At 43.9% G+C, this 27,928-nt stretch overlaps 1 protein-coding gene across 1 annotated transcript in view; it reads right to left on the reverse strand.

The window, feature by feature from the left end:
• LOC121585399 (CUB and sushi domain-containing protein 3-like) overlaps positions 1 to 27,928 on the reverse strand; it is a gene marked incomplete at both ends in the record, with an annotated part of 156,664 nt that overhangs the window by 68,408 nt on the left and 60,328 nt on the right. The window contains 10 exons of the mRNA XM_045217134.1: positions 287 to 481; positions 1,869 to 2,004; positions 3,906 to 4,096; positions 6,458 to 6,640; positions 7,280 to 7,392; positions 8,684 to 8,787; positions 10,337 to 10,458; positions 10,661 to 10,785; positions 11,456 to 11,543; positions 13,040 to 13,117. Coding sequence (XP_045073069.1) covers positions 287 to 481; positions 1,869 to 2,004; positions 3,906 to 4,096; positions 6,458 to 6,640; positions 7,280 to 7,392; positions 8,684 to 8,787; positions 10,337 to 10,458; positions 10,661 to 10,785; positions 11,456 to 11,543; positions 13,040 to 13,117 — 1,335 coding nt within the window. The remainder of the gene's footprint in view (positions 1 to 286; positions 482 to 1,868; positions 2,005 to 3,905; positions 4,097 to 6,457; positions 6,641 to 7,279; positions 7,393 to 8,683; positions 8,788 to 10,336; positions 10,459 to 10,660; positions 10,786 to 11,455; positions 11,544 to 13,039; positions 13,118 to 27,928) is intronic.

Genomic DNA, 27,928 nt, shown 5'->3' on the forward strand with positions numbered 1-27,928 from the left:
ATTGGGGAGATCCCGATGTGGCCCTTGAACCAAAATGATTGTCCACCCTGCCTTAGTGCAATTATTATTATGGCTACTGCCACATGCCACAGGCCCAGGAGGTATAACAACACAGATAGATAGAAAACATTAATGCTATCTAATCCTCAAATAATATCCTTTAAAATGACTTCATCATCACCATCTGCAGTCCTGCCTTCACATTTAGAGCAGGTCCTGGTGCAGTATAACTGAAGCATAACACTATCCATCCACTGGAAATGTTTGAATAATGAATCATTGTTACCTTCACATTTAGGGATGGGTCCGCTCCACATGACCTTGCCCCCCTCCAGCTGGCAGGTGATGGTGTCAGTGCCCTGGGTCTTGATGAAGCCCTCCTCACACACCACAGAGACAGAGCTACCCAGCTGGAAACTGTCCCCAAACCGTCTGGCATTCAGAGGGACGCCTGGGTCCGGACACTCATTGTGGCCAAATGCTGGAGGGGAGGGAGGGAGGGAGGGAACATGGTATAGTGTCTAATGAGAAATAAGGCCTTTCAAAAAAGAGGATCAAGAAAGAGATGTGAGAAGAAAAGATAACTTTCTTGTGTGAGAAGAAAATATAACTCTCTCACTGCTAGCGTACAGTAGGTCTCAGAACAACAATACCTTATCTAGGGACTGCACTGCCTTCACAGAGGAGAACAGATACTAAGGTTGTATTCAACCATATAATAGCCTGGGATATCATTCCCATTGAAACTGAGGGCCGTTCGTGTGCTGCCTCAATTTCATCCGCTTGTATGGTAGAATTGTAACAGACATAATGTAGTTGGCATTACATACGTACAATACATGACAATGCTGTGTATTTGGCCGTCAGTGCCCTCTCAACAATATCAGATGTATGACACATCTGTTAATAGAGCCTTGCAATAGATTGGGGTTTTCTTTGACAGGTTTGTTTTACAATATAACGTTGACACAACATTAATCCAACAGCTATCTGCCCTGTGAGTGTACTGATCACTGTAGTTGATATTGAAGCTACAGTGTTCTGATTACTGTAGTTGATATTGAAGCTACAGTGTTCTGATTACTGAAGTTGATATTGAAGCTACAGTGTTCTGATTACTGTAGTTGATATTGAAAATACAGTGTTAGATAAAGTCCACATTATATACAATGAAACACAAGACTGTACATTTGTAAAAAAATAAAAAAATAAATAATAATCCAAGTTGTCACATCCACTGGATAGGTGAAGTGAAATGTGTTGTTTTACACGGTCAGCCACAGCAGTATGGTGCCCCTGGAGAAAATTAAGGTTAAGTGCCTTGCTCAAGGGCACATCGACAGATTTTTCACTTTGTCATCTCAGGTATTCGAACCAGCATCCTTTCGGTGACTGGCCCAATGATAAGAGATGTATGACACATTACATTTTAGTCATTTAGCAGGCGCTCTTATCCAGAGCGATTTACACTTAGTGAGTGCATACATTATTTTTTTCTTTTTCATACTGGCCCCCCGTGGGAATTGAACCCACAACTGAGCTACATCCCTGCCGGCCATTCCCTCCCCTACCCTGGACGACGCTGGGCCAATTGTGCGCCACCCCATGGGTCTCCTGGTCGCGGCCGGCTACGACAGAGCCTGGATTCAAACCAGGATCTCTAGTGGCACAGCTAGCACTGTGATGCAGTGCCTTAGACCACTGCGCCACTCGGGAGATCTAATACATCTAATAGTACAGCCTTGCAAAAGTGTGCCTTGCAGTATGACGTTGAACGAATGCTAATTCAAGGTACATTTAGTCATCAGTGCCTACTCAGAAATGTGACCTGCATGACATATCTGGTAATAATCGAGTATTGTACTGACTGCTGTAGGTGATGTTGAATCCTCTTCCAGACATGGAGTGGTCTGCCTGGAACTCCAGCTGTAGTATGTTGGTGTTGGAGCTGAAGTGAGAGGGCACCTCCGCTCCTGAGTACCTCCCCAGGATGGACGAGCCCATCTGGTACAACCACATCATATCAAACATTATTTACAGTGCATTTAAACAACACTCTTAAAAAAACAACACACTTAAACAACATAACACTTATTGCAAAACAAGAAAATGAAAGAAATAAACGCAAACCAAGTGACAATAGGAGATGAACTAACCACAAACCAAGAGGCAATAAGAGATGAACTAACCACAAACCAAGAGACAAAAAGAGATGAATTAACCACAAACCAAGAGACAATAAGAGATGAACTAACCACAAACCAAGAGACAATAAGAGATGAACTAACCACAAACCAAGAGGCAATAAGAGATTAACTAACCACAAACCAAGAGACAATAAGAGATTAACTAACCACAAACAAAGAGGCAATAAGGTTAAGTGCCTTGCTCAAGGGCACATCGACAGATTTTTCACTTTGTCACCTCAGGTATTCGAACCAGCATCCTTTCGGTGACTGGCCCAATGATAAGAGATGTATGAAACATTACATTTTAGTCATTTAGCAGACGCTCTTATCCAGAGCGATCTGGTGCAACCAATTACCTTCAGAAGTCACATAATTAGTTTTAAAAAGTTCACCCACATGCATCTAAGTGTCACATGATCTGTCACATGATCTCAGTATATATACACCTGTTCTGAAAGGCCCCAGAGTCTGCAACACCACTAAGCAAGGGGCACCACCAAGCAAGTGGCACCATGAAGACCAAGGAGCTCTCCAAACAGGTCAGGGACAAAGTTGTGGAGAAGTACAGATCAGGGTTGGGTTATAAAAAATGTGGCAAACGCCATCCAAAACTTTGAACATCCCACGGAGCACCATTAAATTCATTAATAAAAAATGGAAAGAACATGGCACCACAACAAACCTGCCAAGAGAGGGCTGCCCACCCAAACTCACAGACCAGGCAAGGAGGGCATTAATCAGAGAGGCAACAAAGAGACCAAAGATAGCCCTGAAGGAGCTGCAAAGCTCCACAGCGGAGACTGGAGTATATGTCCATAGGACCACTTTAAGCCGTACACTCCACAGAGCTGGGCTTTACAGAAGAGTGGCCAGAAAAAAAGCCATTGCTTAAAGAAAAAAATAAGCAAACACATTTGGTGTTCGCCAAAAGGCATGTTGGAGGCTCCCCAAACATATGGAAGAAGGTACTCTGGTCAGATGAGACTAAAATTCAGCATTTTGGCCATCAAGGAAAATGCCTGGCGCAAACCCAACATCTCTCATCACCCCGAGATCACCATCCCCACAGTGAAGCATGGTGGTGGCAGCACCATGCTGTGGGGATGTTTTTCATCGGCAGGGACTGGGAAACTGGTCAGAATTGAAGGAATGATGGATGGCGCTAAATACAGGGATATTCTTGAGGGAAACCTGTATCCAGCAGGACAATGACCCTAAGCATACTGCTAAAGCAACACTTGAGTGGTTTAAGGGGAAACATATAAATGTCTTGAAATGGCCTAGTCAAAGCCCAGACCTCAATCCAATTGAGAATCTGTGGTATGACTTAAAGATTGCTGTACACCAGCGAAGCTGGAGCAGTTTTGCCTTGAAGAATGGGCAAAAATCCCAGTGGCTAGATGTGCCAAGCTTATAGAGACATACCCCAAGAGACTTGCAGCTATAATTGCTGCAAAAGGTGGCTCTACAAAGTATTGACTTTTGGGGGGTGAATAGTTATGCATGCTCAAGTTTTCTGTTTTTTTTGTCTTATATCTTGTTTGTTTCACCCCAAAAAATGTTTTGCATCTTCAAAGTGGTAGGCATGTTGTGTAAATCAAATGATACAAACCCCCCCAAAAATAAATTTTAATTCCAGGTTGTAAGGCAACAAAATAGGAAAAATGTCAAGGGGGTGAATACTTTCGCAAGCCACGGTATCAATCAATTCATTACCTGGTCTCCGTCCTTCACGGTGAGGAAGTCGTATGGAGGCTCCAGGTCAAAGTCGTTGAAGGCCAGGTGGATCCGGCTGCCGGGCTCAGAGATGATGATCCACACACAGTTCAGGTTGTTCCCATAGCCCTCTGGGTAGTCAGGGGACAGCACAGTGCCCATGGCCGCCGTGAAGTTGGAGAAACATGGGACTGTGGGAGTAGGAAAAGGAATGGGTTAGGTGTGGAAATGTTTAAGTTCGCATGTCCATATGTTATGTTCATCAAGATATTCCATGGAGGCAGGATGGGAGGGTTTTCCTATAAATGTACATACTGCACCACATGGTGCTACAGTGGGGAAAAAAAGTATTTAGTCAGCCACCAATTGTGCAAGTTCTCCCACTTAAAAAGATGAGAGAGGCCTGTAATTTTCATCATAGGTACACGTCAACTATGACAGACAAAATGAGATTTTTTTTTCCAGAAAATTTTTAATGAATTTATTTGCAAATTATGGTGAAAAATAAGTATTTGGTCAATAAGAAAAGTTTCTCAATACTTTGTTATATACCCTTTGTTGGCAATGACACAGGTCAAACGTTTTCTGTAAGTCTTCACAAGGTTTTCACACACTGTTGCTGGTATTTTGGCCCATTCCTCCGTGCAGATCTCCTCTAGAGCAGTGATGTTTTGGGGCTGTCGCTGGGCAACACGGACTTTCAACTCCCTCCAAAGATTTTCTATGGGGTTGAGATCTGGAGACTGGCTAGGCCACTCCAGGACCTTGAAATGCTTCTTATGAAGCCACTCCTTTGTTGCCCGGGCGGTGTGTTTGGGATCATTGTCATGCTGAAAGACCCAGCCACGTTTCATCTTCAATGCCCTTGCTGATGGAAGGAGGTTTTCACTCAAAATCTCACGATACATGGCCCCATCCATTCTTTCCTTTACACGGATCAGTCGTCCTGGTCCCTTTGCAGAAAAACAGCCCCAAAGCATGATGTTTCCACCCCCATGCTTCACAGTAGGTATGGTGTTCTTTGGATGCAACTCAGCATTCTTTGTCCTCCAAACACGACGAGTTGAGTTTTTACCAAAAAGTTCTATTGTTTCATCTGACCATATGACATTCTTCCAATCCTCTTCTGGATCATCCAAATGCACTCTAGCAAACTTCAGATGGACCTGGACATGTACTGGCTTAAGCAGGGGGACACGTCTGGCACTGCAGGATTTGAGTCCCTGGCGGCGTAGTGTGTTACTGATGGTAGGCTTTATTACTTTGTTCCCAGCTCTCTGCAGGTCATTCACTAGGTCCCCCCGTGTGGTTCTGGGATTTTTGCTCACCGTTCTTGTGATCATTTTGACCCCACGGGGTGAGATCTTGCGTGGAGCCCCAGATCGAGGGAGATTATCAGTGGTCTTGTATGTCTTCCATTTCCTAATAATTGCTCCCACAGTTGATTTCTTCAAACCAAGCTGCTTACCTATTGCTGATTCAGTCTTCCCAGCCTGGTGCAGGTCTACAATTTTGTTTCTGGTGTCCTTTTATAAGGGATCGGGGTTTGGCTGGATCTAGACAGAGTCTGACACTTCCCCGATCTACTGAGAGGGGGAGTCATCAGACTCGATCTGTTTCACCTGAGTTCTGAGCACACCTGTCAGTAATTAGAGTAGGATATAGGTGTGCTCAGAAGTTCAGTCGGTGCGAGGTATTGTTCCTTTGTGACTTGCTAAGCGTTTTGTTCAGAGAGAGAGAGAGATAGTTTGTTTTTGATTACCAGTGTACCAGACCTGTGCTTCGTTGTTTGACTCCCCGAATTGCTTAATCCTCTGCTTGTCTATCCCAGTGATTACCGTACTCTGAACCTGTGCCCGTGCCCGTGCCCTCGACTACGACTACGCCCGCTCCCTTGGTACCTCTGCCTGTCTCTGCCTTGCCCGGTTTTGACCACAGCTCGCCAGACCACGATTAAGCTATTTCCTTGTCTGTACTCTAATAAAGCATCGCAATTCTGCGATTGGATCTTACCACTCTGTCCGAGTATTCATTACACCTTTGACAGCTCTTTGGTCTTGGCCATAGTGGAGTTTGGAGTGTGACTGTTTGAGGTTGTGGACAGGTGTCTTTTATACTGATAACAAGTTCAAACAGGTGCCATTAATACAGGTAAGAGCCAGAAATCTTGCTTGTTTGTAGGTGACCAAATACTTATTTTCCACCATAATTTGCAAATAAATTCATAAAAAATCCTACAATGTGATTTTCTGGATTTTTTCCCCTCAATTTGTCTGTCATAGTTGACGTGTACCTATGATGAAAATTACAGGCCTCTCTCATCTTTTTAAGTGGGAGAACTTGCACAATTCGTGGCTGACTAAATACTTTTTTTCCCCACTGTATGTTACATATGGGATGTAAAACCTGAAAAGAGTAATAATGTATTTCATCATTTATTTTAATATAAACATATTCCACAGAATTACCTTGTTGCTTTAACATGGAATTACCAACAATGAACATACTTATCCATGCTCTGCAAGGCAACGGGATGCAGTCCATATACTCACATATGCAAATAGGGATGTTAGCAGACCATTGGTTGTTGTTCTGACAGGTGATCATCCTCTCTCCAATCAGCTCGAAGCCAAATTGGCACTCGAACCGCAGCACGTTCCCATTCAGAAACCCACTGCCCTCCTGGAAGCCATACAGAGGTGTGCCTGGGTCCCCGCAACTCTCCTTATCAATCTCTGTCAGAGAATGAGGCAGGGATCAGTCAAATAGTCCTTTATCTGTTTCATACTGATAGTACATGGATTATAGGTTCTCTGGTGCTGGGCCAGGTCTGGGATGGAGGTAGTCTGGTGCTGGGCCAGGTCTGGGATGGAGGTAGTCTGGTGCTGGGCCAGGTCTGGGATGGAGGTAGTCTGGTGCTGGGCTAGATCTGGGATGGAGGTAGTCTGGTGCTGGGCCAGGTCTGGGATGGAGGTAGTCTGGTGCTGGGCCAGGTCTGGGATGGAAGTCGCTCTGGCTAAATTATGTAAATGTAAATGTAATGGAGGTGTTGGAGAGTGTTTTTACCTTTTTGATCTTGAAGTTGAGTTTGTGATTGGTCAAATGTTTTAAAGTTGTATAATTTATCTGAAAAGGGGTCTGTATGACAATGTGTCTAAGGCTGGGGCTAGGAGCTGGGGCTAGGAGCTGGGGGCTGGGGCTGTGGGCTGGGGGCTGGGGCTGGGGGCTGGGGGCTAGGTGCTGGGGGCTGGGGATGGGGGCAGGTCTGGGCTAAGGTAGTTTGATAGTGTCTGTATTTCAACGTTTTATCATTATCTGCACAGGGGAGGACTTTATACTGTGTCTAGGGATTAAGAGTTTGAGAGTGTCTGCACCTTTATAGTTGATCTTGAAACCGATAGATCCCACGCTCTCATCAGACTGAAGGTGCAGCCACATTTGATGGGACATGCTGACAATAAGGTCAGGCACGAAGCTGCCCGTCAGCCTGCAGATAAGAGCACAATACAGACAATAGCCTGTCACAATACTGCCTTTCAGCCAATCAGATCGGTTGTTATTGTAAATAAGAATCTGTTCTTAATTTAATTATCTGTCTAAATACAGGTTCAATACATATAAATAAGAGACAGGGTTATCGTAAAAGCTATTTACCTTTTCTAAACAACCAGGCATGTAAGAGAGACTTGAAAATAAGTAATTATTGTAAACAACAAACATGTTTATTAGGTAGGGTTAATAATAACATTTGATAACAACGTGGAACGTCAGTAGACTTAATTGAACCATAAAACAATAGACATGTTTATTAGTTAGGGTTAATATTAACATGTTATAACAACGTGGAACGTAAGTTGACTTAAACCATTAAACAACAGACATGTTTATTAGTTAGGGTTAATATTAACATTTTATATCAACGTGGAACGTAAGTTGACTTAAACCATTAAACAACAGACATGTTTATGAGTTAGGGTTAATATTAAGATTTTATAACAACGTGGAACATAAGTGGACTTAATTAAACCATTAAACAACAGGTATGTTTATTAGTTAGGGTTAATATTAACATTTTATTACAATGTGGAACGTAAGTGGACTTAATTAAACCATTAAACAACAGACATGTTTATTAGTTAGGGTTAATATTAACATTTTATATCAACGTGGAACATAAGTTGACTTAATTAAACCATTAAACAACAGACATGTTTATTAGTTAGGGTTAATATTAACATTTTGTAACAACATGGAACATAAGTTGACTTAATTAAACCATTAAACAACAGACATGTTTTTAGTTAGGGTTAATATTAACATTTTATAACAATGTGGAACGTAAGTGGACTTAAGTAAACCATTAAACAACAGACATGTTTATTAGTTAGGGTTAATATTAACATTTTATATCAACGTGGAACATAAGTTGACTTAATTAAACCATTAAACAACAGACATGTTTATTAGGTAGGGTTAATATTAACATTTTATAACAACATGGAATGTAAGTTGACTTAATTAAACCATTAAACAACAGACATGTTTATTAGTTAGGGTTAATATTAACATTTTGTAACAACATGGAACATAAGTTGACTTAATTAAACCATTAAACAACAGACATGTTTATTAGTTAGGGTTAATATTAACATTTTATAACAACGTGGAACGTAAGTGGACTTAATTAAACCATCAAACAACAGACATGTTTATTTAAGTATAATCTCCCAGCTAGATTTGGTTCTGGGATCTGAGGATAATTCAAGCATTATACTTACACTTGTATTATCGTTCTTGAATCCCCAACCTCCCCTCCGTCTCCAATGGTTAATGAGTCATAGCCGATCTCCAGGTCAAACTCCTCAAAGTTGATCTGGATAACCTGTTGAAGTATATTGATTACAATTTATTTTCTTATTCGTCATTTCATGGAAACATCCGACGGTAAAGTTTGTCTGCCAGAGTAACATATACGGTACATGCATACACACAACATATAATGATAACGTATTTTATACTCATTTATATTATACACATTATTCATTGGACAACAAAATGAATGCATCACTTATTTGACTTGATTGATTTCTCTTGAGTCCAGCAGAAATAAACAGTGTGTTCATTTGAATGCCTGTATAATAAGACATGGTATCTGGTAAATGACAGCTAATCCACCCCTGATACAAAGCTTTAGAGAAGATAACAGCAACACAATCACAATCCATCCAGCTACTGTATGCATTGGTATTAAATCATCATGTCACAATATGAGATCAGAGAATCATTCAACATTTACCTCAAATCACATTCCTAACAGACATACTACCAGCTGGTGATTTTCATAAACACACCTTTGGGAGAATGTTTAGAATCACATTCATTCAAGTAATTTTCAGATGTTTACTAAATATCCACCCACAGCTTTCAGTTCACAATGAGTGAAAGATAATTAAATCAAACACAAAGAAAAGAAATGAATCCTACAAGTCCTATCAAACAGATGATGTAATCAGGTAGACACGTGTGTTTCTCGCACCAAAAGCAAGGCCATGAATTGTTCAAACCAGAAGCACTGCAAATGGTCTTCAGGGAGGACTTTATAGATTGCTAATGGCATGGTCTTGACAAGCCGCTCAGAACACAAATCAAATATTGAGAAGCAATCATGCAAAGATACAACTTGAGATTCACTTATTGACTGAAATAATGAATTGCCTTTCAGTCTTCCCTTTTATAAATATTCTGGTCACAGTCAGCTACGACTGCTTCCTGAATGGCACCCTATTTACCAGAGCCATATGGGCCCTGGTCAAAAGTAGTGTATTATATAGGGAATAGTGTGCTATTTGGGATGCAGTCATAGCTGACTGTGACCGAGCTACTTTCCTCCCTTTATTTAATCGTACACAGAACCAAATATAATATGACACATGCAGGGAGGCTTTTAACACAACCAAATATAATATGACACATGCAAGGAGGCTTAATCTGAATTAAGAAAAACCCACATGGAGCTGAGATTAAAGCTTTAAATTGCCACGCATGTCACATCTGTTGATGACAACAGCAAAAATGATGGCAACATGCTTCTGTTGTTCTCTAGGACCGTGTAGCGTCTGTGCTTTGGGACAGGACAGGACATTGTCTTTGTATAGTGCACTTTACCAAATGGCCACTGGTCAAAGGTAGTGCACTAAATAGGGTAAACGGGTGCCATTTGGGATGCACCATATGCCTGCAGTGTGTTCATGTAAAAAAAACAAAAAATTCTAATTAGCAATGCAGACACACTGCATAATTATCCTAATGACGTTAGGTAACGTTAGCTAACACATGGTAATGTAATACATAGATAATGATTTCAATGTCAACGAGAGACTGGGAGAGCATAGGAGAGCTGACAGGTAAGGGCTTAAGCATATTATCCATACCTTATTGGGGTCACCTGCAGTGATAACCCACACACAGTGGGAATTACTCTCGTACTGGATGGGGAAATTGGGAGACGTGAAAGTCCCCGATGGACCATGGAGAGTTGATCCGCACGTTTTCACTGAAAGAAGAGAAAGGAGTGAAATGTTTATATGCAGAGAGGGAATAATACATTGTGTAAAGGCCTGCTGGTGTAATACTCTCTGCTATCATACAATATTAACAGAGTTAAAGGATTGACCATTAGAATCTGCATATATCCACAGGCCCTGGTTTAATCAAAGCATGTATCTAGATTAGATGCACCGGGCGGAGGGCCTCACCTTTGCAGACAGGTCTGTGGTCGCTCCAAGCAGCGAACACCTCCGCTACCCTCTGACAGGTGATGGTTTTGGAGCCTTGCAGCACATGGTCCTCATCACAGGTAAACTGAGCCGTTGCTCCAATGCTTGAACAGATAACAACACATTCATGTAATAAATGAATGAACAGATAACAACAAATTCATGTAATAAATGAAGTCTTTACAAAAGAGAAAACGGTTGAGAGGAGCTCCTCCCACACACTCTAATATAATAAGAAGCTTTTGGATCGCTTGGAATAAGGACTGAGGACATATTATGGACAGATGGACTGAGGCCATAATATGGACAGATGGACTGAGGACATATTATGGACAGATGGACTGAGGACATATTATGGACAGATGGACTGAGGACATATTATGGACAGATGGACTGAGGCCATATTATGGACAGATGGACTGAGGACATATTATGGACAGATGGACTGAAGACATATTATGGACAGATAGACTGAGGACATATTATGGACAGATGGATTGAGGACATATTATGGACAGATAAACTGAGGACATATTATGGACAGATGGATTGAGGACATATTATGGACAGATGGATTGAGGACATATTATGGACGGACTGAAGCCTTAACTGCAAATGGCATTAAAATATATAGTTTTCACTCTGTTTTACTAGGGCTATAGTCTAGAGGTTTTATTCTGGCTGCATCTCACAGGGCACTACTTTTGACCAGGGCCCATTTGGGACACAACCCATGGCAGGTAGACAGGCATGTTTAGTTACAGATGAGCTCACCTGAAGTCGGAGCCGCTGCGTTTGCCGTTCTCAGGTTCCCCCGGGTCCGGGCAATAATTGGACACCTGTTTAATTCCTCCTTCATTCACTGTAGGAACACGATAACAGGTAGAACCACAATGCACTGTTAATGGTTATCATGATTATTGATTCACTATAGAAACACACCAATCAGGTAGAACCACAATGCACTGTTACTGGTTATCAGGATTATTGATTCACTATAGAAACACACCAATCAGGTAGAACCACAATGCACTGTTACTGGTTATCAGGCTTATTGATTCACTATAGAAACACACCAATCAGGTAGAACCATAATGCACTGTTACTGGTTATCAGGCTTATTGATTCACTATAGAAACACACCAATCAGGTAGACCCATAATGAACGGTTGGGAAAACAATTAGATAACACATTGTGGGAGGAAATGAGCACCATTAATTGGAGCTACATGTACAGTACTAATATTTACTAAGGTCATCTATTGGTTATCCTTGAAGTCCTTGAAGAGGAGGAGGAGGAGAGGAGAGGAGAGGAGAGGAGAGGAGAGGAGAGGAGAGGAGAGGAGAGGAGAGGAGAGGAGAGGAGAGGAGAGGAGAGGAGAGGAGAGGAGAGGAGAGGAGAGGAGAGGAGAGGGGCGAGAGAGGAGGAAGAGGAGGAGAGAAAATCTTTGTAGGAAACTCACCACAATCATGCATTCAATTGTATATGTCATACAAATACACCACTAACATACAGTATAAGGTAAAACACACAGTCTTACCAGATCCTTATTAGAAGGCTTATTAGATTTTTCTAGAAATAATACACGATTCTTATCTGATTTTCATGACTCTTTTCCACATGGGTATCCAGCCTACCTTTACAGAGTAATGGGGGGCGTTTGTCAAAAAGACCTTTTGAGTTCCACGTAGAACCCTTTACACAGACGGTTCTACATGGAACCCAAAATACATATATATTTTTTTACTTCGTGATATCCAAATTGGTAGCTACAGTCTTGTCCCATCACTGCAACTCCCCTACGGACTCGGGAGAGGCAAAGGTCGAGAGCCGTGCATCCCCCGAAACAGGATCCTGCCAAGCCGCATTGCTTCTTGACACACTGCTCGCTTAACCTGGAAGCCAGCCGCACCAATGTGTCGGAGGAAACACCGTCCAGCTGGCGACCAAAGTCAGCTTGCAGGCGCCCTGCCCGCCACAAGGAGTTGCTAGAGCGCGATGGGACAAGGAAATCCCGGCCGGCCAAACCCTCCCCTGACCCGGAGGACGCTGAGCCAATTGTGCACTGCCTCATGGGTCTCCCGGTCACGGCCAGCTGTGACACAGCCTGGGAGCGAACCCGGGTCTGTAGTGACGCCTCAAGCACTGCAGTGCCTTAGAACGCTGTGCCATTCGGGAGGCCCTGGAACCCAAAATATGGAACAAGAAAGGGTTCTCCTAGCTAAATGCCCTTATATAAATACCAAATGATGCCCCAGCTTAAAACAAAGAACTTCACATCTCAAACAAATAGTCCACACACACACACACAGACACACACAGTAAACTATTAGCGTAAAGATAAATAGGAAACTTACTCAAAGACAGTTTGTTATTGTTGTCCTTTCCCAGTAATAACTTTACCCCTCTGGATTTCAGCTCTCCAGAGCTTTTCACTGGTCGAGAGCAATAAAAAACATTTCATTAGATAAAATAAAGTTCCAGTATTAGATGAGAGGAAGACAGTGGTGGTTTTAGTTCAGTAATAACACACAGCCCCTATGAGGAACCAACATCAAGAATAATTGCTATCGGATTCATATTTGTTTCAGAAAAGTGGGCCATTACCCCTGCTACATGCAGAATAGGGTGATATTTCGGTGGCAGACCCTGACTTCATTGATCATTCCATAAAAATTATATTTGATTTATTGTTCTTGCAACTGACGTGTTTAATGGGGTGAAAATGTATGCAACTGAATCCAAACTGATATACCTTTTGTGAATATGAATGAGTAGAATATAATATAACAGCATGAATCTGAAAACACAGTGCAGCAACCTTCTAGGACTCTCCAAGACAGGGCCACTGCTTTTTTTTCCATTCTTCCCCTCTAATCAGGGACTTGGACGTGGGACGCCAAGTGGGTGCAATTAATTATCAGATACAACATAAAACTGTCACTGGGAAATGTCTTGTGACATACAATAATTTCAACACAAACAGGCCAACCAACATTACACAGCTACTGAGTCCTAAATGGCACCCTTTTCCCTTTATAGTGCACTACCTTTCCCTTTTCTGTGACACTCTGGCTCTATGGACGTTTATATTGAGCCAGGGTTGTTCATTTTCATGTGTTTGGGTGTCTTTCATTTGGTGGTGTTGGGGATGGGTGAGTTTCATTTTGTTTGTGTCAGGTGGTGATTGGTCGATGACTCCCAATCGGAGGTAACGAGTGTCAGCTGTCGGCTCGTTATCTCTGATTGGGAGCCATATATATTCTGTGTGTTTTCTCCTTTGTGTTGTGGGTTATTGTTTCTTTGTTGCTGTTAGTAGTATTCAGTATAGAACTTCACGGATCGTCATTTGTTGTTTTCTTCGTGGTTGCTTTAAGTTAATAAAGTCATCATGTTCACTCGCAACGCTGCGCATTGGTCTCCTCCTTCAGACGTTCGTGACAGAATAACCCACCAAAAAAGGACCAAGCAGCGCGTCCAGGAGCAAGGGGTCTGGACACAGGAGTTATGGATGCCTCCTAAGGACTTTTGGACATGGGAGGAGATTCGGGCTGGAAAGGGTCCTTGGGCACAACCGGAGGAACATCATCGCCCTCGTGAAGAGCTGGAGGCAGCTGCAGCCGAGAGGAGGTGGTCTGAGGAGGAATATCACCGCCCTCGTGAAGAGCTGGAGGCAGCTGCAGCCGAGAGGAGGTGGTATGAAGAGGAAGCGCGGAGTCGAGGCTGGAAGCCCGTGGTTACTCCCAAAACATTTTTTGGGGGGGGCACATGGCTGGCGCCTGGGCAGCAGGAGGCTGCCACAGGGAGAAAAGGAGAGAGGGCTATCGGATTACGGGAGCCATTGGCGAGTAGAGGGAGGGAAGTTGTTGTGGCACGGCATGAGAGACTGAAGTGTGTTCCCAGTCTGGTCCGGTCCGTTCTTGATCCCCAGTTAAGGCCAGTGGTGGGTGTTCCCGGCACGGTCCGGCCTGTTCCTACTCCACGCACCAGGTCCACGATGTGCGTCGCCAGCCGGCCTGAACTGCCCGTCTGCCCAACGCCGTCTGAACTGCCCGTCTGCCCAACGCCGTCTGAACTGCCCGTCTGCCCAACGGGCGCCTGAACTGCCCGTCTGCCCAACGGGCGCCTGAACTGCCCGTCTGCCCAACGCCGTCTGAACTGCCCGTCTGCCCAACGCCGTCTGAACTGTCCGTCTGCCCAACGCCGTCTGAACTGCCCGTCTGTACTGAGCCTACAAAGCCGCCCGTCTGCCATGAGCCTTCAGAGCCGTCCGCCAGACCGGAGCCGCTAGAGCTCTCCGCCAGACAGGATCAGCCAGAGCCTTCCGCCAGACAGGATCAGCCAGAGCCTTCCGCCAGACAGGATCAGCCAGAGCCTTCCGCCAGACAGGATCAGCCAGAGCCTTCCGCCAGACAGGGAGCAGCCAGAGCCTTCCGCCAGACAGGAGCAGCCAGAGCCTTCCGTCAGACAGGAGCAGCCAGAGCCTTCCGCCAGACGGGATCAGCCAGAGCCTTCCGCCAGCCATGAGTGGCCAGATCCGTCAGCCAGCCATGAGCAGCCAGACCCGTCAGCCAGCGCCAGAGCAGCCAGATCCGTCAGCCAGCCATGAGCAGCCAGATCCGTCAGCCAGCCATGAGCAGCCAGACCCGTCAGCCAGCCGCGAGCAGCCAGATCCGTCAGCCAGCCATGAGCAGCCAGATCCGTCAGCCAGCCATGAGCAGCCAGACCCGTCAGCCAGCCATGAGCAGCCAGACCCGTCAGCCAGCCATGAGCAGCCAGACCCGTCAGCCAGCCATGAGCAGCCAGATCCGTCAGCCAGCCATGAGCAGCCAGATCCGTCAGCCAGCCATGAGCAGCCAGATCCGTCAGCCAGCCATGAGCAGCCAGATCCGTCAGCCAGCCATGAGCAGCCAGATCCGTCAGCCAGCCATGAGCAGCCAGATCCGTCAGCCAGCCATGAGCAGCCAGATCCGTCAGCCAGCCGCGAGCAGCCAGATCCGTCAGCCAGCCATGAGCAGCCAGACCCGTCAGCCAGCCATGAGCAGCCAGATCCGTCAGCCAGCCACGAGCAGCCAGATCCGTCAGCCAGCCGTGAGCAGCCAGATCCGTCAGCCAGCCATGAGCAGCCAGATCCGTCAGCCAGCCATGAGCAGCCAGATCCGTCAGCCCGCCAGGATCCGCCAGATCCGTCAGCCAGCCAGGATCCGCCAGAGCCGTCTAGCCAGGATCCGCCAGAGCCGTCCTGCCAGGATCCGCCAGAGCCGTCCAGCCAGGATCCGCCAGAGCCGTCCAGCAAGGGATCCGCCAGAGCGTCCAGCCAGGATCCGCCAGAGCCGTCCAGCCAGGATCCGCCAGAGCCGTCCAGCCAGGATCCGCCAGAGCCGTCCAGCCAGGATCCGCCAGAGCCGTCCAGCCAGGATCCGCCAGAGCCGTCCAGCCAGGATCCGCCAGAGCCGTCCCGCCAGGATCAGCCAGAGCCGTCCCGCCAGGATCAGCCAGAGCCGTCCCGCCAGGATCCGCCAGAGCCAGCCAGCCAGGATCCGCCATCTAGTCAGGTACTGCCCCTTAGCCCGGTGCTGCCCCTTAGTCCGGTGCTGCCCCTGAGTCCGGTGCTGCCCCTGAGTCCGGTGCTGCCCCTGAGTCCAGTGCTGCCCCTGAGTCCGGTACTGCCCCTTAGCCCGGTACTGCCCCTTAGCCCGGTGCTGCCCCTTAGTCCTGTACTGCCCTTTAGTCCGGTACTGCCCCGTAGTCCGGTGCTGCCCCGTAGTCCGGTGCTGTCCCTTAGCCCGGTGCTGCCCCTTATCCCGGTGCTGCCCCTTAGGCCGATGCTGCCCCTTAGTCCGGGGTTGCCCCTTAGTCCAGGTGGGGTTAGGTGGAGGGTGGTCATTGGGAGGCTACCGAAGCAGGTTGTGACTGTGGTGGGGTGGGGATCACGACCGGGGCCAGAGCCGCCACCATGGACAGACGCCCACCCAGACCCTCCCCTAGTCCTGATGTTGGTGCGCCCGGAGTTCGCACCTTTAGGGGGGGGTACTGTGACACTCTGGCTCTATGGACGTTTATATTGAGCCAGGGTTGTTCATTTTCATGTGTTTGGGTGTCTTTCATTTGGTGGTGTTGGGGATGGGTGAGTTTCATTTTGTTTGTGTCAGGTGGTGATTGGTCGATGACTCCCAATCGGAGGTAACGAGTGTCAGCTGTCGGCTCGTTATCTCTGATTGGGAGCCATATATATTCTGTGTGTTTTCTCCTTTGTGTTGTGGGTTATTGTTTCTTTGTTGCTGTTAGTAGTATTCAGTATAGAACTTCACGGATCGTCATTTGTTGTTTTCTTCGTGGTTGCTTTAAGTTAATAAAGTCATCATGTTCACTCGCAACGCTGCGCATTGGTCTCCTCCTTCAGACGTTCGTGACATTTTCAGTGCACCTATAAGGATCTGTTCAAAAGTAGTGCACTATATAGGGGGAAAAGGTGCAATTTGGGATGCATCCAGTGTGAGGACAAAGCCAGGTGCTGTAAGCCACGGTCGTACCTACACAGAGTAACTGCCAGAAGCTAACAAGGGACTGTGTCTAGCACAGTCGTACATATCAAGGCCGAATGGATTTGATGTGTCTTCCTTCCCCTCTCTCTATTTGAAGTCAAACATCATGAATTAATTAATATATATTTTTAAAAGAATAACAAAGAGTTCTGTCTAGTTGGTGATCGTTGATAGCATCTGTAACATGCATTTGGCTTGGCATACAGCCAATTACTTTCTAGTCTCTGTATGCATCCCAAATGGCACCCTATATGCTCTGGTCAAAAGTAGTGCACTATGTAGGGAATAGGGTGCCATTCTCTGGTCCAAATTAGTGCACTATGTAGGGAATAGGGTGCCATTTGGGACACACAATCTATCTTGCAAATCTACACTTTAATGTGATGATTGAATAAGGCAGAGGAAATAGTTTGCCTCTGACCCAACACTACACAATAGTCCCTATATAACTCTGACCCAACACTACACAGTAGTCCCTATATAACTCTGACCCAACACTACACAGTAGTCCCTATATAACTCTGACCCAACACTACACAGTAGTCCCTATAAAACTCTGACCCAACACTACACAGTAGTCCCTATATAACTCTGACCCAACACTAAACTGTAGTCCCTATATAACTCTGACCCAACACTACACAGTAGTCCCTATATAATTCTGACACAACACTACACAGTAGACTACCTATATAACTCTGACCCAACACTACACAGTAGTCCCTATATGACTCTGACCCAACACTACACAGTAGTCCCTATATAACTCTGACCCAACACTACACTGTAGTCCCTATGTAACTCTGACCCAACACTACACAGTAGTCCATATATAACTCTGACCCAACACTACACAGTAGTCCCTATATAACTCTGACCCAACACTACACAGTAGTCCCTATATAACTCTGACCCAACACTACACAGTAGTCCCTATATAACTCTGACCCAACACTACACTGTAGTCCCTATGTAACTCTGACCCAACACTACACAGTAGTCCCTATATAACTCTGACCCAACACTACACTGTAGTCCCTATGTAACTCTGACCCAACACTACACAGTAGTCCCTATATAACTCTGACCCAACACTACACAGTAGTCCCTATATAACTCTGACCCAACACTACACTGTAGTCCCTATGTAACTCTGACCCAACACTACACAGTAGTCCCTATATAAATCTGACCCAACACTACACAGTAGTCCCTATATAACTCTGACCCAACACTACACAGTAGTCCTTACATAACTCTGACCCAACACTACACAGTAGTCTACCTATATAACTCTATCCCAACACTACACTGTAGTCCCTACATATCTCTGACCCAACACTACACAGTAGTCCATATATAACTCTGACCCAACACTACACAGTAGTCCCTATATAACTCTGACCCAACACTACACAGTAGTCCCTATGTAACTCTGACCCAACACTACACAGTAGTCCATATATAACTCTGACCCAACACTACACTGTAGTCCCTATATAACTCTGACCCAACACTACACAGTAGTCCCTATATAACTCTGACCCAACACTACACAGTAGTCCCTATATAACTCTGACCCAACACTACACAGTAGTCCCTACATAACTCTGACCCAACACTACACAGTAGTCCTTACATAACTCTGACCCAACACTACACAGTAGTCTACCTATATAACTCTATCCCAACACTACACTGTAGTCCCTACATATCTCTGACCCAACACTACACAGTAGTCCATATATAACTCTGACCAAACACTACACAGTAGTCTACCAATATAACTCTGACCCAACACTAAACAGTAGTCCCTATAAATCTCTGACCCAACACTACACAGTAGTCCCTATATAACTCTGACCCAACACTACACAGTAGTCCTTACATAACTCTGACCCAACACTACACAGTAGTCTACCTATATAACTCTATCCCAACACTACACTGTAGTCCCTATATATCTCTGACCCAACACTACACAGTAGTCCATATATAACTCTGACCCAACACTACACAGTAGTCCCTATATAACTCTGACCAAACACTACACAGTAGTCTACCTATATAACTCTGACCCAACACTACACAGTAGTCCCTATAAATATCTGACCCAACACTACACAGTAGTCCCTATATAACTCTGACCCAACACTACACAATAGTCCATATATATAACTGACCCAACACTACACAATAGTCCCTATATAACTCTGACCCAACACTACACAGTAGTCTACCTATATAACTCTGACCCAACACAACACTGTAGTCCCTATATAACTCTGACCCAACACTACACAGTAGTCCCTATATAACTCTGACCCAACACTACACAGTAGTCTACATATATAACTCTGACCCAACACTACACAATAGTCCCTATATAACTCTGACCCAACACTACACAGTAGTCCCTATATAACTCTGACCCAACACTACACAGTAGTCCCTATATAACTCTTACCCAACACTACACAGTAGTCCCTATATAACTCAGACCCAACACTACACAGTAGTCCCTATAAAACTCTGACCCAACACTACACAGTAGTCCCTATATAACTCTGACCCAACACTACACTGTAGTCCCTATATAACTCTGACCCAACACTAAACTGTAGTCCCTATATAACTCTGACCCAACACTACACAGTAGTCCCTATATAATTCTGACACAACACTACACAGTAGACTACCTATATAACTCTGACCCAACACTACACAGTAGTCCCTATATAACTCTGACCCAACACTACACAGTAGTCCCTATATAACTCTGACCCAACACTACACTGTAGTCCCTATGTAACTCTGACCCAACACTACACAGTAGTCCATATATAACTCTGACCCAACACTACACTGTAGTCCCTATATAACTCTGACCCAACACTACACAGTAGTCCCTATATAACTCTGACCCAACACTACACAGTAGTCCCTATATAACTCTGACCCAACACTACACAGTAGTCCCTACATAACTCTGACCCAACACTACACAGTAGTCCTTACATAACTCTGACCCAACACTACACAGTAGTCTACCTATATAACTCTATCCCAACACTACACTGTAGTCCCTACATATCTCTGACCCAACACTACACAGTAGTCCATATATAACTCTGACCCAACACTACACAGTAGTCCCTATATAACTCTGACCAAACACTACACAGTAGTCTACCTATATAACTCTGACCCAACACTACACAGTAGTCCCTATAAATCTCTGACCCAACACTACACAGTAGTCCCTATATAACTCTGACCCAACACTACACAATAGTCCATATATATAACTGACCCAACACTACACAATAGTCCCTATATAACTCTGACCCAACACTACACAGTAGTCTACCTATATAAATCTGACCAAACACAACACTGTAGTCCCTATATTACTCTGACCCAACACTACACAGTAGTCCCTATATAACTCTGACCCAACACTACACAGTAGTCTACCTATATAACTCTGACCCAACACTACACAATAGTCCCTATATAACTCTGACCCAACACTACACAGTAGTCCCTATATAACTCTGACCCAACACTACACAGTAGTCCCTATATAACTCTTACTCAACACTACACAGTAGTCCCTATATAACTCTGACCCAACACTACACAGTAGTCCCTATAAAACTCTGACCCAACACTACACAGTAGTCCCTATATAACTCTGACCCAACACTACACTGTAGTCCCTATATAACTCTGACTCAACACTACACAGTAGTCCCTATATAAATCTGACACAACACTACACAGTAGACTACCTATATAACTCTCACCCAACACTACAGAGAAGTCCCTATATAAATCTGACCCAACACTACACAGTAGACTTCCAATATAACTCTGACCCAACACTACACAGTAGTCCCTATATAACTCTGACCCAACACTACACAGTAGTCCATATATAAATCTAACCCAACACTACACAGTAGTCCCTATATAACTCTGACCCAACACTACACAGTAGTCCCTATATAACTCTGACCCAACACTACACAGTAGTCTCTATATAACTCTGACCCAACACTACACAGTAGTCCCTATATAACTCTGACCCAATACTACACAGTAGTCCCTATATAACTCTGACCCAACACTACACTGTAGTCCCTATATAACTCTGACCCAACACTACACAGTAGTCCCTATATAACTCTGACCCAACACTACACAGTAGTCTCTATATAACTCTGACCCAACACTACACAGTAGTCCCTATATAACTCTGACCCAATACTACACAGTAGTCCCTATATAACTCTGACCCAACACTACACTGTAGTCCCTATATAACTCTGACCCAACACTACACAGTAGTCCCTATGTAACTCTGACCCAACACTACACAGTAGTCCCTATATAACTTTGACCCAACACTACACAGTAGTCCCTATAAAACTCTGACCCAACACTACACAGTAGTCCCTATATAACTCTGACCCAACACTAAACTGTAGTCCCTATATAACTCTGACCCAACACTACACAGTAGTCCCTATATAACTCTGACCCAACACTACACAATAGTCCCTATATAACTCTGACCAAACACTACACAGTAGTCCCTATATAACTCTGACCCAACACTACACAGTAGTCCCTATATAACTCTGACCCAACACTACACAGTAGTCCCTATAAAACTCTGACCCAACACTACACAGTAGTCCCTATATAACTCTGACCCAACACTAAACTGTAGTCCCTATATAACTCTGACCCAACACTACACAGTAGTCCCTATATAATTCTGACACAACACTACACAGTAGACTACCTATATAACTCTGACCCAACACTACACAGTAGTCCCTATATAACTCTGACCCAACACTACACAGTAGTCCCTATATAACTCTGACCCAACACTACACTGTAGTCCCTATGTAACTCTGACCCAACACTACACAGTAGTCCATATATAACTCTGACCCAACACTACACAGTAGTCCCTATATAACTCTGACCCAACACTACACTGTAGTCCCTATGTAACTCTGACCCAACACTACACAGTAGTCCCTATATAACTCTGACCCAACACTACACAGTAGTCCCTATATAACTCTGACCCAACACTACACAGTAGTCCCTACATAACTCTGACCCAACACTACACAGTAGTCCTTACATAACTCTGACCCAACACTACACAGTAGTCTACCTATATAACTCTATCCCAACACTACACTGTAGTCCCTACATATATCTGACCCAACACTACACAGTAGTCCCTATATAACTCTGACCAAACACTACACAGTAGTCTACCTATATAACTCTGACCCAACACTACACAGTAGTCCCTATACATCTCTGACCCAACACTACACAGTAGTCCCTATATAACTCTGACCCAACACTACACAATAGTCCATATATATAACTGATCCAACACTACACAATAGTCCCTATATAACTCTGACCCAACACTACACAGTAGTCCATATATATAACTCTGACCCAACACTACACAGTAGTCCCTATATAACTCTTACCCAACACTACACAGTAGTCCCTATATAACTCTGACCCAACATTACACAGTAGTCCCTATAAAACTCTGACCCAACACTACACAGTAGTCCATATATAACTATGACCCAACACTACACTGTAGTCCCTATATAACTCTGACCCAACACTACACAGTAGTCCCTATATAAATCTGACACAACACTACACAGTAGACTACCTATATAAATCTGACCCAACACTACACAGTAGACTTCTAATATAACTCTGACCCAACACTACACAGTAGTCCCTATATAACTCTGACCCAACACTACACAGTAGTCCATATATAAATCTAACCCAACACTACACAGTAGTCCCTATATAACTCTGACCCAACACTACACAGTAGTCTCTATATAACATTGACCCAACACTACACAGTAGTCCCTATATAACTCTGACCCAATACTACACAGTAGTCCCTATATAACTCTGACCCAACACTACACTGTAGTCCCTATATAACTCTGACCCAACACTACACAGTAGTCCCTATATAAATCTGAAACAACACTACACAGTAGACTACCTATATAACTCTGACCCAACACTACACAGTAGTCCCTATATAAATCTGACCCAACACTACACAGTAGACTACCTATATAACTCTGACCCAACACTACACAGTAGTCCCTATATAACTCTGACCCAACACTACACAGTAGTCCATATATAAATCTGACCCAACACTAAACTGTAGTCCCTATATAACTCTGACCCAACACTACACAGTAGTCTCTATATAACTCTGACCCAACACTACACAGTAGTCCCTATATAACTCTGACCCAACACTACACAGTAGTCCCTATATAACTCTGACCCAACACGACACTGTAGTCCCTATGTAACTCTGACCCAACACTCACAGTAGTCCCGATATAACTCTGACCCAACACTACACAGTAGTCTACCTATATAACTCTGACACAACACTACACAGTAGTCCCTACATAACTCTGACCCAACACTACACAGTAGTCCTTACATAACTCTGACCCAACACTACACAGTAGTCTACCTAAATAACTCTGTCCCAACACTACACTGTAGTCCCTATATATATCTGACCCAACACTACACAGTAGTCCCCATATAACTCTGACCCAACACTACACAGTAGTCCCTATATAACGCTGACCAAACACCACACAGTAGTCTACCTATATAACTCTGACCCAACACTACACAGTAGTCCCTATATATCTCTGACCCAACACTACACAGTAGTCCCTATATAACTCTGACACAACACTACACAATAGTCCATATATAACTGACCCAACACTACACAGTAGTCCCTATATAACTCTGACCCAACACTACACAGTAGTCCCTATATAACTCTGACCCAACACTACACAGTAGTCTACCTATATAACTCTGACCCAACACTACACTGTAGTCCCTATATAAATCTGACCCAACACTACACAGTAGACTACCTATATAACTCTGACCCAACACTACACAGTAGTCCCTATATAACTCTGACCCAACACTACACTGTAGTCCCTATATAACTCTGACCCAACACTACACAGTAGTCCCTATATAAATCTGACACAACACTACACAGTAGACTACCTATATAACTCTGACCCAACACTACACAGTAGTCCCTATATAAATCTGACCCAACACTACACAGTAGACTACCTATATAACTCTGACCCAACACTACACAGTAGTCCCTATATAACTCTGACCCAACACTACACAGTAGTCCCTATATAACTCTGACCCAACACTACACAGTAGTCTACCTATATAACTGACCCAACACTACACAGTAGTCCCTATATAACTCTGACCCAACACTACACAGTAGTCCCTATATAACTCTGACCCAACACTACACAGTAGTCCCTATATAACTCTGACCCAACACTACACAGTAGTCCATATATAAATCTGACCCAACACTACACAGTAGTCCCTATATAACTCTGACCCAACACTACACAGTAGTCTCTATATAACTCTGACCCAACACTACACAGTAGTCCCTATATAACTCTGACCCAACACTACACAGTAGTCCCTATATAACTCTGACCCAACACTACACTGTAGTCCCTATGTAACTCTGACCCAACACTACACAGTAGTCCCTATATAACTCTGACCCAACACTACACAGTAGTCTACCTATATAACTCTGACCCAACACTACACAGTAGTCCCTACATAACTCTGATCCAACACTACACAGTAGTCCTTACATAACTCTGACCCAACACTACACAGTAGTCTACCTATATAACTCTGTCCCAACACTACACTGTAGTCCCTATATATCTCTGACCCAACACTACACAGTAGTCCCCATATAACTCTGACCCAACACTACACAGTAGTCCCTATATAACTCTGACCAAACACTACACAATAGTCTACCTATATAACTCTGACCCAACACTACACAGTAGTCCCTATATAACTCTGACCCAACACTACACAGTAGTCCCTATAAAACTCTGACCCAACACTACACAGTAGTCCCTATATAACTCTGACCCAACACTAAACTGTAGTCCCTATATAACTCTGACCCAACACTACACAGTAGTCCCTATATAATTCTGACACAACACTACACAGTAGACTACCTATATAACTCTGACCCAACACTACACAGTAGTCCCTATATAACTCTGACCCAACACTACACAGTAGTCCCTATATAACTCTGACCCAACACTACACTGTAGTCCCTATGTAACTCTGACCCAACACTACACAGTAGTCCATATATAACTCTGACCCAACACTACACAGTAGTCCCTATATAACTCTGACCCAACACTACACTGTAGTCCCTATGTAACTCTGACCCAACACTACACAGTAGTCCCTATATAACTCTGACCCAACACTACACAGTAGTCCCTATATAACTCTGACCCAACACTACACAGTAGTCCCTACATAACTCTGACCCAACACTACACAGTAGTCCTTACATAACTCTGACCCAACACTACACAGTAGTCTACCTATATAACTCTATCCCAACACTACACTGTAGTCCCTACATATATCTGACCCAACACTACACAGTAGTCCCTATATAACTCTGACCAAACACTACACAGTAGTCTACCTATATAACTCTGACCCAACACTACACAGTAGTCCCTATACATCTCTGACCCAACACTACACAGTAGTCCCTATATAACTCTGACCCAACACTACACAATAGTCCATATATATAACTGATCCAACACTACACAATAGTCCCTATATAACTCTGACCCAACACTACACAGTAGTCCATATATATAACTCTGACCCAACACTACACAGTAGTCCCTATATAACTCTTACCCAACACTACACAGTAGTCCCTATATAACTCTGACCCAACATTACACAGTAGTCCCTATAAAACTCTGACCCAACACTACACAGTAGTCCATATATAACTATGACCCAACACTACACTGTAGTCCCTATATAACTCTGACCCAACACTACACAGTAGTCCCTATATAAATCTGACACAACACTACACAGTAGACTACCTATATAAATCTGACCCAACACTACACAGTAGACTTCTAATATAACTCTGACCCAACACTACACAGTAGTCCCTATATAACTCTGACCCAACACTACACAGTAGTCCATATATAAATCTAACCCAACACTACACAGTAGTCCCTATATAACTCTGACCCAACACTACACAGTAGTCTCTATATAACATTGACCCAACACTACACAGTAGTCCCTATATAACTCTGACCCAATACTACACAGTAGTCCCTATATAACTCTGACCCAACACTACACTGTAGTCCCTATATAACTCTGACCCAACACTACACAGTAGTCCCTCTATATATCTCAAACAACACTACACAGTAGACTACCCTATATAACTCTGACCCAACACTACACAGTAGTCCCTATATAAATCTGACCCAACACTACACAGTAGACTACCTATATAACTCTGACCCAACACTACACAGTAGTCCCTATATAACTCTGACCCAACACTACACAGTAGTCCATATATAAATCTGACCCAACACTAAACTGTAGTCCCTATATAACTCTGACCCAACACTACACAGTAGTCTCTATATAACTCTGACCCAACACTACACAGTAGTCCCTATATAACTCTGACCCAACACTACACAGTAGTCCCTATATAACTCTGACCCAACACGACACTGTAGTCCCTATGTAACTCTGACCCAACACTACACAGTAGTCCCGATATAACTCTGACCCAACACTACACAGTAGTCTACCTATATAACTCTGACACAACACTACACAGTAGTCCCTACATAACTCTGACCCAACACTACACAGTAGTCCTTACATAACTCTGACCCAACACTACACAGTAGTCTACCTAAATAACTCTGTCCCAACACTACACTGTAGTCCCTATATATATCTGACCCAACACTACACAGTAGTCCCCATATAACTCTGACCCAACACTACACAGTAGTCCCTATATAACGCTGACCAAACACCACACAGTAGTCTACCTATATAACTCTGACCCAACACTACACAGTAGTCCCTATATATCTCTGACCCAACACTACACAGTAGTCCCTATATAACTCTGACACAACACTACACAATAGTCCATATATATAACTGACCCAACACTACACAGTAGTCCCTATATAACTCTGACCCAACACTACACAGTAGTCCCTATATAACTCTGACCCAACACTACACAGTAGTCTACCTATATAACTCTGACCCAACACTACACTGTAGTCCCTATATAAATCTGACCCAACACTACACAGTAGACTACCTATATAACTCTGACCCAACACTACACAGTAGTCCCTATATAACTCTGACCCAACACTACACTGTAGTCCCTATATAACTCTGACCCAACACTACACAGTAGTCCCTATATAAATCTGACACAACACTACACAGTAGACTACCTATATAACTCTGACCCAACACTACACAGTAGTCCCTATATAAATCTGACCCAACACTACACAGTAGACTACCTATATAACTCTGACCCAACACTACACAGTAGTCCCTATATAACTCTGACCCAACACTACACAGTAGTCCCTATATAACTCTGACCCAACACTACACAGTAGTCTACCCTATATAACTGAC

The sequence above is a fragment of the Coregonus clupeaformis genome, unplaced genomic scaffold, assembly GCF_020615455.1.
Source record: "Coregonus clupeaformis isolate EN_2021a unplaced genomic scaffold, ASM2061545v1 scaf0931, whole genome shotgun sequence".
Taxonomy (NCBI): Eukaryota; Metazoa; Chordata; class Actinopteri; order Salmoniformes; family Salmonidae; genus Coregonus; species Coregonus clupeaformis.